At 42.4% G+C, this 12326-nt stretch overlaps 2 protein-coding genes across 9 annotated transcripts in view; one reads left to right on the top strand and one right to left on the bottom strand.

Annotated features, from left to right (window-relative positions):
- Nucleotides 1–498: 498 nt before the first annotated feature.
- Nucleotides 499–7075, bottom strand: SDF2 (stromal cell derived factor 2). The gene is made up of 3 exons (XM_019731440.3): nucleotides 6888–7075; nucleotides 3483–3679; nucleotides 499–1193 (listed from the first exon to the last, which is right to left on the bottom strand). The coding sequence occupies exons 1-3, from the start codon at nucleotides 7036–7038 to the stop codon at nucleotides 906–908; spliced, it is 636 nt and encodes a 211-aa protein (XP_019586999.3). The 5' UTR covers nucleotides 7039–7075; the 3' UTR covers nucleotides 499–905.
- A 267-nt stretch (nucleotides 7076–7342) lies between these two features.
- SUPT6H (SPT6 homolog, histone chaperone and transcription elongation factor) overlaps nucleotides 7343–12326 on the top strand; it is a 29545-nt gene continuing 24561 nt past the window's right edge. For 2 of the 8 annotated variants that reach the window (XM_019731430.3, XM_019731431.3), the window contains exons 1-2: nucleotides 7343–7505; nucleotides 8067–8105. The gene's annotated coding sequence lies outside the window, so the exon portion shown is untranslated. Of the gene's footprint in view, nucleotides 7506–8047; nucleotides 8106–9321; nucleotides 9414–12326 lie in introns of all 8 variants that reach the window. The other 6 variants (XM_019731423.3, XM_019731426.3, XM_074320778.2 and 3 more) reach the window with 5 other exon arrangements.

Raw genomic sequence — 12326 nt, 5'->3', positions numbered from 1 at the left:
CAGAGTAAAACATTTCATTAGCTATTTATTACGCTGTATTTTTTAAGGGTCTTTAACTGTAATTAGTCAAAAATCTAATAAAGATGAGGTGCTGGAGGAGACGTGAAAGTAGAGAAAAAAACTTGAATGCAAGTAAGGCTCTTTCCCCCCGCCCCCTTTTTCTGCCTCCCCCTCTCTGGTTCAAGCCATTGTTTTTCACTGGCCACTCCTGACAGCACACAGCAACCTGTGGCAGCCCAGCTCCAAGGAGAGCCATCACTGACAATCTTAGCTGTAGAGTGCACAGCTCACTGGCCCATGTGGGAATCGAACCAGCAACCTGTGTTAAGAGGGCGGTGCTCCAACCACCTGAGCCACTGGACCAGCCCACAAGTAAGGCTCTTAAAAGGGCCCACACCAGTTTCCCAGCATCTCAAAACAGTCATAGCAGTAACTCTTAGGATGCAAGGATTAACTAGATCATGAAAAAGCACACCTAATAAATGACAACACAGTGACTAACAATGCAATTCTTTTTCTTTTTTCTTTTTTTTAGCATGTTGGAGAAAGAAAGTAGGGGAAAAGTCACACATTAATAATCCATGATGCCGAGCTTCTGAGAAGTAAAAGTTTCCCAGCTAGGAGGGCTATCTCCCTCAGTTTGTCTTATCAATATGAATAGAAAGCATCTGCTCCTTCACCAACAAGTCCTGTACTCAGAAAGAACTGGCCCAAGTCTGGGAGAACAACCAATTCACTGTGAAAGGCTGACGCTTTCAAACAGCCACTGTTTTCTGCCGTGCATCTTCGTCTCAGTGGTGACATGGCCGATGTCCAGGGAACCCATGGCAGGGATCCCAGGGTGGTGAAGCAGCACCAGATGTCTATGAACACTGTGTGGTGACAGTGGCTCACAGCCTCTATATTCATAGCTCTGCATGGTGGGCTTCTGCCTTTAACAATTCACTGGGCTTCATAAAGATGCCTTCCATGGCTTTCCAGTAGTTGTTCTGGCTTGGCTGGGCCATGCCATGCACCTCTTTTTGCCCACTGATGGGTCGACCATATTGTTCTCCTGTGACAGACAGCAGAACCTCAGTGGAAGAATGCTTGAACCGCACCTCACCATCCCTCACCCAGTAGGGCCCGTTACAGAGCACTGTCCAGTCATCCAGATAATCGCCTTCACCTTCCTCGCCAAAAGCACTCACTTCCTGGAAGACACAGATGGTAACAACATTAGCATGGCTGACACATGGGCTTGGAAAGGGGAGGGAGGCAATGAGAAGCAAAATAAGGCTACCCAAAAGTGAACAATGAGAGGCTTTCCAGTGTTATTTAAAAATAAATAATTTCAACTGGAAAAAAGATAAAAAGACACAAAGGACACAAATCAGTTGCCATAAGATTATGGTCCAAATACTTATTTTTCAAGTAATCCTTTATTTGACTTATACTTTCTATTGCAGTCTTAAAATACTTTATAACTCTTATTATCTGACTTTGAATATTTCTGCCTCATTCTCTTAACTAGATTTTAACTAACCTGGTAAGAAACATAAGTTGGAAAGGGGATGGGCTCTATGCATAAGCAGACCCTAAATCTCATCTCCATCCCTTCCCGTATAACTCCTTTGAGCCTTCATTTTCCTCCTCTATAAAATGATGACAATATCACTTTACGGAATAATTATGAGAATAAAATAATAAATATTAACTGAGCAAATTATAGCAGATTCTATTTTCCACTCCTCTTCTAATTCCATTCCCCTTAAGGCCAAATATTCAGAGCTTCTATCACAATAAAAAGTTACTGATTATTTCAGAAATATGTAATTTAAATACACACTAGTAGCTATATAATTTTAAATGATCAAATCCAGTCATCCGGAAACAGTTTGTAAGACTAAAGGCAAAAGCAACTGCACATGATTAACAATTATACTACTATATTTGCATATTAGAATTGAACAAGTAAGTAAATGGATGACAGTAGAGCCAGGTATCTCACTGCCAGAGTGGGAATTTACAAATAAGCAAAGGGAGGAGGCTACAGTGATCTATGTGGTAATCAATTAGAGTTGGAGACATCAGTAAGAACTCATATTTAACTTAATATAGATGGTTATAGGTGCCAACATTTAGAGATGTGTGTGTATATGTTTACACACATATTTCTTTGCTCTGTCAGGTGAGAAGGCCTAAAAGAAACAACACCCCAATAGCAACAAGCTCATAAAGTGCCCAGATCTAGGTTTCTAGTATCATTCTTCGATGAACGGAAGCAGGGCTCCTCGGAGAAATAGACGATTCTAGGACTGGGGCAAGAAATGTGCAAGATGAGCCTAGAGTATCTTTTAGTGCCAGAAAATAAGGAAGTGTTAAAACACACCCACACATATACATACTGATGGCAGTATGTCAAATGGACAAGGGAAACTGAAAGACAGACAAATCTCCCATACAGAAAAATTCCAAATAAATCATGTAGCTACTGCACCCTGAAGAAGGGGGAGCATAACTCCCTACTTCTTAAATGTAGGCTGTGCAAAGTGACTTCTTTCCAGAGACAGTATGGAAAGGAGGAAAATAAAAAGAATAACTTTATAGGAGAAACCTGACAAACAATACTTTAACCAGGTAATCAGTATCGGTAGTCATAAATCGTGTAGATAATATGTATCCTTGATACAATGTTGATGAAATGGCACTTTACCTCTGTGATTTTCCTCCCAAAAATCTTTATAAAGCTGGTCTAATCATGAGAAAAACATCAAATTCTAACAAAGGACAACCCTAATATACTTGACCAGCACTCCTCAAAAATGTCAAGGTCATCAAAAACAAGAAGAATCAGAATTGTCACAGCCAAAAGGACATTTAGGAGACATAACAACTAAAGTAATGTGGGATCCTGGATGGGATCCAGGAACAGAAAAAGGACAGTAGGTAAAAACTAAGGAAATCAGAATAACCAATAGACTTCAGTTGATTACAATATATCGATGTTACTTTATTAACTAAAGCAAGTTGACCATACTCATGTAAGACGTTTACAGGGAAAACTATGTGCAGAGTGGGTGTACACGGGAGGGAAGTAGTCATTAAGGAACTCCACATGCCCCAAAAGCTCAAGGCTAGAAAGTGGCCACAGTACCTAGTTTATTTTCCTAATGGAGTCAGTTGCCATCATTTAAAAAAATGACTTTTATTGCAAGTTTGGAAAACTTTGGGTTTCTTTATTGTAGGATTCATCAAGATAACTTATGATATGCTTATACCTATTTTGTTTTTCCTCCTCATTTCCTGATTTGATCTAGATATAAAATCTCCCTTTTGACCAGAAACAATTTCTTTCACACTTAAGAGACAAGAGCCAATTCTCCAGGTCTGCACAAAAGAGAACATCTATACCTAGAAAAGAAAGGGTTAAGAACCAAGATATCAAACAACTCAACTGAGTAAAGCACAGAACAGCAGTGATCCATGGGATGCCACCTCACCTGGTTTCCAGAAAGAGGTGAGGTGAAGTGGTGACTATGGAGATTTCGGCCAGTGTTGATATGTGTCAGCCGGATGGGCTGCCCACACCTGATGGGGGTTCCCCTGTCACACACGGTGGCAGTCTTCCCCCGTATCCTCCAGTAACTATTGCTGTCATCCACAGAGGTTACACCTGTCACTGACTGCTGCCCACTACCTGCAGTCAAAAAAAAAAAGGAGTGTGAGCTCAGCTGGCTCCCTCTTTCCTATGGTCAGTAATGTGCCCCATGTCATAAAACAGGCTTGGAGGGGTGGGGAGGAAACTCTACACATGGAATTATTTTTTTTCTTCTACATTAAAATATACATAATACAAAATGTATTTATGAAGTGTTAGTTATTGTATGATTAACTACATTTTAGAGTGTACCATATCAGAAAATTCCAAGAATTTGCATCAAAGGGCACTAAATAAATGAATGTATGTGGTTTTTTTGAAGCACAGGCAGCATTTACTTGTTATGTGCTAGCCTATACAGCCCCTAGTAATGTCAGGTGCCTAATCGTGTAATTTTAACATGTCTAGTAACATTATTCAATGGTTACTATGAATTACAATCAAAACAATATTTTATAACATTTCACTATTAAAATGAGACCAGTATTTGCTGTCAACTTTAATCCAAGCAGCCATTACAGCTCCCAAATTCCTGTAAGTGATCTATCAATATATATTTGTTTTTAAAAAAAAACTTTTATTTTAAGTGTGTTTTTCCAGGACCCATCAGCTCCAAGTCAGGTAGTTGTTTCAATCTAGTTGGGGACGGTGCAGCTAACACTGGCCCATGTGGGGCCTGAACCGGCAACCCTGGTGTTACGAGCATCGCGCTCTAACCAACTGAGCTAACCGGCCACCCCTCTATCAATGTATTTTAAAAGTATTCTCAAATCATCTAAATTTGGTTAATACTGCCTGAAGTGGTACAATTCTGTAGGTTAAAAGGTACTGGGTTAAACATGTAGCTACAGGTGTAAAAAAAAAATAGTAACTGTTAGCGACCTAATGTGTACTGAGCACTAGTACTAGGTGTCAGATACTAAGCCTTTTGCCTGAATATTCTTATTTGATACACGCATCTATTCTCTGAGGTAGGTATTATTATTATCCCCATTTTACACTGAAGTGTTAGAAAGGCCGGATAGTATACCCAAGGTCACACAACTCCAAGAGACAGTGCTGGAGTTTGAACTTAGGTGGTCTGACTCTACAACTCACATTCTTAACCACTCTACTACATGGCCTCCCACAAAGCTTTATTTTCTGTCAAGTTCCCCCAAATAGGTCACTTTCTCATATAAAGTCCAGGGATATTCTCTTCCTTAGCCCTCTCATTCACTACATAATTTTTTGAGAGCACTTCCTATTTCCCAGACACTTTCCTCAGGTACTCTCGTCTGTTCCTCCCATCTTTGCCTTCAGTCCTTTGGCCCTGCCTGACCACAGCCTTTTAATGATACTTCCCTTACCACTTAAGACATTATGTCTTATACTAGTTATCTGGGTGAATGTTTGTAGCTAAACTACCAGCTTCTCTCTATTGCTTCTTCTACTCAGCTCCTAGTGGTACTTTTTATCTTTAAAAAAAAAAGAAAAGAAAAGAAAAAAAACGAACCCTTTCTCCTTACGTCTGGTTATTGCCTTACAGTTCTCTTGGTCCTCACTGCCACGCCTCACTAAATCACGGTCTATACTTTCTGGCTCCTATTTTTTCACTGTCTGTTAAACCCTCCACTTCCTCTCCCATCCTTAAACCTTGGGATTACCCAGAGTTCTACCTCTAGCCCTACTTATTCTTAAATACTTGTTGGGGGTCAGGACAGAAGCATTTATAAATGCTTCAACAAGTTTTTCAAGTGATTTAAACTGACGGCAGATTGAGAACCACAGTTCGTCTTGGGCAATCTCATTTACCTACATTTTCAACCACCACTTGTATAATACAATGATGTTGAACAGGTGCTCCTCAACTTATATTTAATACACCTAATCTATCAAACACCATAGCGTAGCCTAGCTGGTTTCTACTGAATGCATATTGCTTTCACACCATCATAAAGTTGAAAAATTTTAAGTCAGGGACTGTCTGTACTTAACTCTACCTCAGGCTCAACACAGATCCCTCTTCTGAGCTCCAGACTGAATCTGGTTCTCAAATCTGGCTACCTGTCAAGAGCACCTGAAGAGCTTTTTGAACCTACAGATTCCTACTGGCAGGACTCTTTCCACCCATATTCTGATTTAGTAGATCCAAAGTAGGAAACCAGAAAAAATTAAAAAGTAATAGGCCAGACACATAGTAGGTGTTTGCTGAATGGTTGCTAGGATTATGAAGACATCCCAACAAAGGCAACTCAATTCCTTTCCAAGTCTAGCGGGTCAGACAGGTTTTGAGAATCAGGAACCACAGCCTTGCCCTCATCTGAGAGAACTTCTTCCTCTCTTAGCTATTAGCATCGTCAGTCATCCAAGACAGAAATCTAGCAGTCATCTTAGAGGCCTTTTATACCTCACTAACTTTTTTCTCTCTTTGTCTTGTTTTCTTGTAACTTCCAGGCTGACCACCATTATCTCCTGTACCCAGAACAATATTAGGCACGTGATAGGAACTCATTAATCGATACTGAATGAACCCATAAATAATTGCCGGATTATAAATGAACCCACACACTAAGCATTTTAATTTCAAATGATTAAAAACTCTCAAAACAGTCTCCTCTCCAATTCCAGTGAGTGCTTGTTTAAATTCTTTATAAGAAGAGTAAGGTTTGTGTAAAAAGAGGCCAAAGGTAAAAAGTTGAAGAGCAAGTGTAAGAAGCAAAAGAGTTAGAACTGAGGGTCGCAGTTCAAGAGTGAGCTCTTGGAATTCAAGAGTGAGCTCTCGGAATTCAAGACTTCAGAGATACAGCACTTACTGTCATGTTCTCTATGACTGTTTCTCCCACACTGAGTACTGCCAGCCCGGAGCAGGTGAAAGCAGGCTTTGAACCTGTACAGATTTGGATCTAACCCCGTCTCTGTCATTGACTAACTGCAAGGCTTTGGGCCTACGACTCAGAAATTTCTGAGTCTGAGTCCTCATCTGTAAAATGAGAATAACAATAGTCTCTGCCTCGTAGGAATGTCAAAAATCTAGAAAATTATATATGTAATGTATGTACCTGGCACGCAGCTCACCAGATATAAGCTGGTATTATGATTAAGCTGCCTTAACACTCAATTCTCCGACTCCCCGCCTTCAGACCTCGAGAACCTCCCGGGGGCTTCCCTAACCTTCCCAGGCCACACCCCTCAGATTTTCTCTAGGCCCCGCCCCCTCCGGAGCCTACCCGGCCTTCCCAGCCCACCCGAACCGGGGTGGCTGTACCTGACCCGTAGCGCACGTCGTGTGAGTGCAGTCGCACATTGTGGCGCGTATTGAGTAGCTTCACCACAGAACCGCATGTAACGACAGCCAGATTGGACGCTCCCACAACACTCCACAAACCCCCGAACAACAGTAGCGACACCACAGCCATGCTGGCTGCGTAGCGGAGCCCCAAATCTTCGAAGAAAACTGCCCTTCACCGGAACCGGAAGCTGCAGGCGGAACCACAGAGAGCAGGAAATGAAGAAGCCCTAGTCTGGTCTATAGGGTTCCTTTGGCTAGAGCGGCCTGAGGAACCGGCAAGGCCCGGTTGCTTCCGATCCGCTCACTCTGTTCCCGGGCTCTGTTCTGATAGCTGTCCTCCCGAACTGCTTCTGCCAGTTTGCACAGCCTCCCGGACGAAGCCCGGACAGTCGGGTGGGTGAAGTGAGCAAGAAATTGCCCGCCCACTCCCAGTGACAGGGAGCCGGAAGTGACGTAGCACGTTGACGCAGTAGCGGCGGCGGTGGCGGCGGAGGGGCCGTGCGGTGGGTTCGTACTATCTTTTCCCAGTCTCGGTTCGACGACTCCATTTTCCTCGGTGGGGGCTAAGCACACCGGAGAAGCGGCGGGCTTTAGGTAGGTAAAGTTCGGAGTGGAAAGGGTGCTCCTTGAATGTGTCAGGGGGGGAACCAGGCTCCTAGGGCCTGGTCCCGCAAGGGAAGAGGCGTTGGGGAGCCGTATGCGGCAAGAAGGGGTCCCCGGCCTTCCTTGCTCTGTGAGGGGAAAGGAGCTAAGTGGGGTAGTTGCTCAGTCTCGAGGCTTTTCCCAATCCTATGCCACCCGGAACCGTGAATTGGGCGGCCTGTTGTATCAACAGGCTTCCTGGGATCCTGTTCTTCTGTCGCAGCTTCTGAAAACTGGGCCATGTAAATGGATTGGAAATGGAAGGGAGCTAGGGCTTCTGAGTCAGGATCAGGTGATTGAATTGTTTGTTCTGGGGATGTGATACCTATGGAGCTTTCAGCAGCTCGACCATGAGGCTAGAGGGCTATGCCAAATTCGATCTTTTCCCTATGGTTGTATAACAAAATTAGAAGTTTTTATAGATGGCTACATCCGTAAACGCCTACCCCAAAATTCAGAATGGGCTAGTAAGTCAAAATTTTATTTTCTTCCAGTTTCTACCTTTCTCTCCAGGCACTCCCTTGAACCTGAGCTGGAGCAATATCAGAAATGGTAAGGGAGTATTATTAGTTATACCGCTGCTATTCATGAATATGGAGCGTATAAGCAATTTTGAATTAGACTAATTTCTTTGGGAAAACAATTTAGTGCCACTGTTTATCTGAAAGTTACCGGTTTTTAAGTCTTCGTGTATTGATTACAAAAGTAGGATTGCTTTCCCGGCAGCTCTGAATTCAGAGCTCCTTTCCATAACTTGCGCCCCTTCAGCCAGTACAAAAGTTCATTCTTATTCAGTTGGCTTGTTTGGCTACTAGATTACATTAGCATAGTAGTGTTACTCCCTGTGAGGTTTAAACCTCATCCAGAGATTAATCACATCCGGAAGTAGTGCAATCTAGAGAAGCTCAGTCATAGTTTATAGCTCTCCCTCACTAGACCTTCGCAGATAAGGAAGCCTACCTAGGTAGAAACATACGATCTTTGGAGGCAAATAAATTTGCTCTTGTTTCTATTTCTTGGTCTCAGTGATGACACTGTGATGAGACTCCTGTGTGTCATATATTGCTATTATTCCCCAATAAAATCAATCACCAAATCCTATCTCTCCATAAAAATCTATTCCATCAACATACAAATTATGTTCTGGTATCCTCTCTTCTGCCTCCAACTACCATCCTACTTTTTGATATCTCTTCATAGCCAAATTTCTTCCTGTGTCAACTTTTTCGGCTTTTATTCATTCTTCTCTCTGGTTTCTCTTCTGACCACTCTGTTCAATTTGCTGTTATCAAGGTCACCAGTAACTTCTATATTGCCACATCCCATAGATACTTAGTTCTCATCTTCCTCAGTGTCTGGAATATTCAACACAGTTTATTCCTTTCTTGAAACTGTCTCTTTTCTTCTCTTCATTTGACACTTCACTCCTGGATTTTCCCCATTTCTCTGGCTGCTCCTCAGTCTCCTTTACTACGCACTTTTGCTCTCTACGTAGTGTATAAATGTTGAATTTTTCTTCACAGTTTAATCCTGGGTTCTCTGCATGCTTCCTTTAGGTAATTCAGTCCCGTGGCTTTAATTACTATCTGAAAGCTGGCAACTCCCAAGTTTAAACATCTAGCCCAGCCCTCTCGCCAATATGTTCAAGACTCAAGCCCAGAATGCCTGTGTAGTCGCTGCTTTTAGATACCTTTTAGATATCCCAAACCTAACAACAAAAGTTTTGATTTTCCCAGCATTCCAAACCCAGTCTTCCCTGTCTCACTAGGTGGTACTCTCGTCCACATGGTTACGAACGCCGGACCTCTGAGAATCATCTTGGATCCTTCTCCCTTACTACCCTCATCCCCAAGTCTATTAGTAAGTCCTGCCACTTCTATTTCCAATCTGTCTTCTATTCTCCATCTTCATTGTTAAAATCCTGTTCAAAGCCACCATTATCTTTTGCCTGGGCTACTATAATGGTATCCTTAGTTTTTCCTGCTTCCACCCAGATCGCCTTCCAGACTGTTTTCCACATGGCAAGATCAGGTCAGGTCCGATTACGTCATTTCCCTGTTTAAAATGCTCCAGTGGCTTTCCATGGCCTTCATAGCCCCACTTGAGCAGGCCCTACCATCTCAGTCTGCTGCCTTCACCATTCTCTGGTCATACTGGACATTGCCTACCATATGCCAAGTTCTTCCCCGCCTTTTCTTCCCGGAACCTCCTCCCCTGGCTTTGCATACCCCATCCTACCCATTCTTAATATCTCAACCTAAACTCACTTTCTCAGAGGTGAGAATCTTTATTTCTTTCCTATCCCTTACAGCAAAGTCTGTATTATTTGTGGTTTGTCTCCTGCAACAGAATACAGGTATCCCAGAGGCAGGAACTTTGTCTTGTACATGCCTGGCATGTAGTAGGCACTCATTAAATAAGTATTTGTTGAATTAGCAAGTAAATTAAGTCAATTCACAGTTTAAAACCCTGCAGGGGCTTCCCAGCACCTTTCAAATAGAGTCCAAAATCTTAACTTATCCTACCAGATCCTTATGACTGCCTCCAACTCACGAACCCTTCCTTCTCTCCCCAAACAAGCCATCACCATTCCTGCCACTGCACATTTTGGGCCTCGTGCAGGGAGCACTCTTCTTATTTAAAGTGTCTCGAAACCAGGTTAGAGTCCTCTATTACAGGCTCCTATGGTACCTTTGTCATCAATTCTTTATAAAGTCCTCTGTACTTTTAGATCAGGAGTCATAAAACTAAGGCTCCTAGGTCAACCTAGGTGACACCGTTCATTACATGTTGTCAGTGTCTGCTTTGTGCTACAATGGCAGGTCTGGATCTCTAGTTTGCCAACCCCTGTGCTAGAGCAGGAACTGCTGTATATGTTCCCCAGCATGTGTGGTACAAGGTTCAGTAACTGTTCCTCCCAGTGTTGCAGGGATGCTGAACCTGGTTGCATATTTCATTTGTTTCTGCCCCGCATTTGCCCTTTCCTTGTTCCCCCTAAGGAAACATGGAAAGAAAAGGGGTAATTAATGTTTTTAAATCACTTATTATGTTAACCGTTATGAACGATAATCCTTTTTATACCCTGGTATTGAAAAGATTCTAAAATTGTTATTTCCCATAAATATGGTGTGTGTGCATGTTAAAATAATTATAGGTAGAATTAACCTTTTCTGTATTTTAACGTCTTGACTTGGTGTGATTAGGATTTTTCATAACAGAGTTCTGAACCCCAAATTTAAAAATACTTGTCTTAAGTGGACTCTGAATAATTTTGTTTCTTAAATTTTTTCCTATTGGGATTCCAAATTGGGTAGTCATTCGCAAATACCTTTGGAATAATCCTAGGCCCTTGTTGATGACATACAGAAAGAATGTCTTGTAGTTTAAACTCCACACCTGACTTCCAGGGCTATTCTCCAGACGAGTAGGCCTTTTCAAACTTTTAAGCCTTTGCTCATGTTACCTTTTTCCAGACTATCTTAATTCCTTTCAACTCAGGCATCACCTTTTCTGAGGCATTCTCTGACCTCCCTCTTAATATTGCTCAGAATCTGTATATAACCATCATATAACATTTTCATGCTTTGTCATAACTTTATTTACAAGTTTTTGAGATAGTTTGTGAACTCCAGGGTAAAAAGCATATTTTACTCATTTTTATATACACAAATTCCAGCACAGAGCTTGACCCTAAAAATAAAAATGCAAATGTTAACTAAAGCTGCCAGTGGAGGGAATTAACAGACATTTCTTTTTGCTCTGGTCTTCTTTTATAATTGCTTCCTATATCATCTTGTTCAAAGGAAGGGACTGCTGAGGGCCTCCCCTGTGGCAATCTGATCCCAGCTCCACTCCTCTTCCAGAGAATGTCATGGTAACCGCCAGCCTCTCCCTTTCAGCCACATCTAGTAGTACTGCAGCTGTGCTTCATCCTAGAGAGAACTTCTCCCTTCACCATCCCACTCCCCTTGTAGACCCGTTTCAGTAGCAGATTTAACCTACAGTCTGAATATGGGGAAAATTCAAGAGCATAAATACTAAATACAAAATGCAAACTACATGCGGCTCATCTCAGATATTATAGTAAGTAGTAAATAGTGTTTTTGTTCTGGAATAGTTGCTGCTTGCTGGCCTCAGCCTGCAGCACCCCCTGCACACCTTGCTCCCTCAAGTTGCAACAAGTCAGGATTGCTTCTGGCACACCTCTTAACTGGAAGGCTTGGCAGTGAGCTAGATTGGAGGCATTCCCCAGCTATAGCACAGCACGTACTTTATTGCTAACCGAGGGAATGGGAGGAAAGCTGCATGTAGCACACAGTACCAGCTGCCCCCCTTGACAGAAGAAAGCTGTTGTCATCAGGTAGGCTGTCTGTTTCTCTCTGTGAAGTAGGCTGTAGGGCATCTGGTCTGCAGGAGCTGGCATTTAATGTGAAGATGCTGAGGCCTTACAAGACCTGAGTTTGTGGGTCTGATAGCCCAATTAAAATAAGCTGTGTGGGGGCTGCTGTAACCAAATCTATTTTTAATGGTTCAGTTCAGGGTTGAGGGGGAGCAGTGTCAAAATTAAAATTAGAGCACCAGATTTAATTGGCAGACGTTTTAGGTACTGGCTTTTGGCGGTACTCAAGCCATATGACCTTAAGGATACAGATCTTGTGGGGGAAAAGGGCATCAATCTATCCCCAAGGCTTCCTATATCACAACTCTGCGGGTCCTATATAATAGTATAGTATACCAGTTGTCAAATTTTTGATCTCAGTAACCCTTTATACT

The sequence above is a fragment of the Rhinolophus sinicus genome, chromosome 12 (assembly GCF_057876585.1).
Source record: "Rhinolophus sinicus isolate RSI-liver-muscle chromosome 12, RSI-T2T, whole genome shotgun sequence".
NCBI lineage: Eukaryota > Metazoa > Chordata > Mammalia > Chiroptera > Rhinolophidae > Rhinolophus > Rhinolophus sinicus.
This window is presented reverse-complemented; position numbering and strand designations above follow the sequence as displayed.

Bases quoted from the DNA above. Each gene is read 5' to 3' on its own strand.
- SDF2 (XM_019731440.3), bottom strand. From the start codon at position 7,038: ATGGCTGTGGTGTCGCTACTGTTGTTCGGGGGTTTGTGGAGTGTTGTG. The intron at 3,680-6,887 runs GTACAGCCACCC...TTTTGACTGCAG, and splicing joins CGACGTGCGCTACGGGTCAG to GTAGTGGGCAGCAGTCAGTG. The intron at 1,194-3,482 runs GTGAGGTGGCAT...TGTGTCTTCCAG, and splicing joins CACCTCTTTCTGGAAACCAG to GAAGTGAGTGCTTTTGGCGA.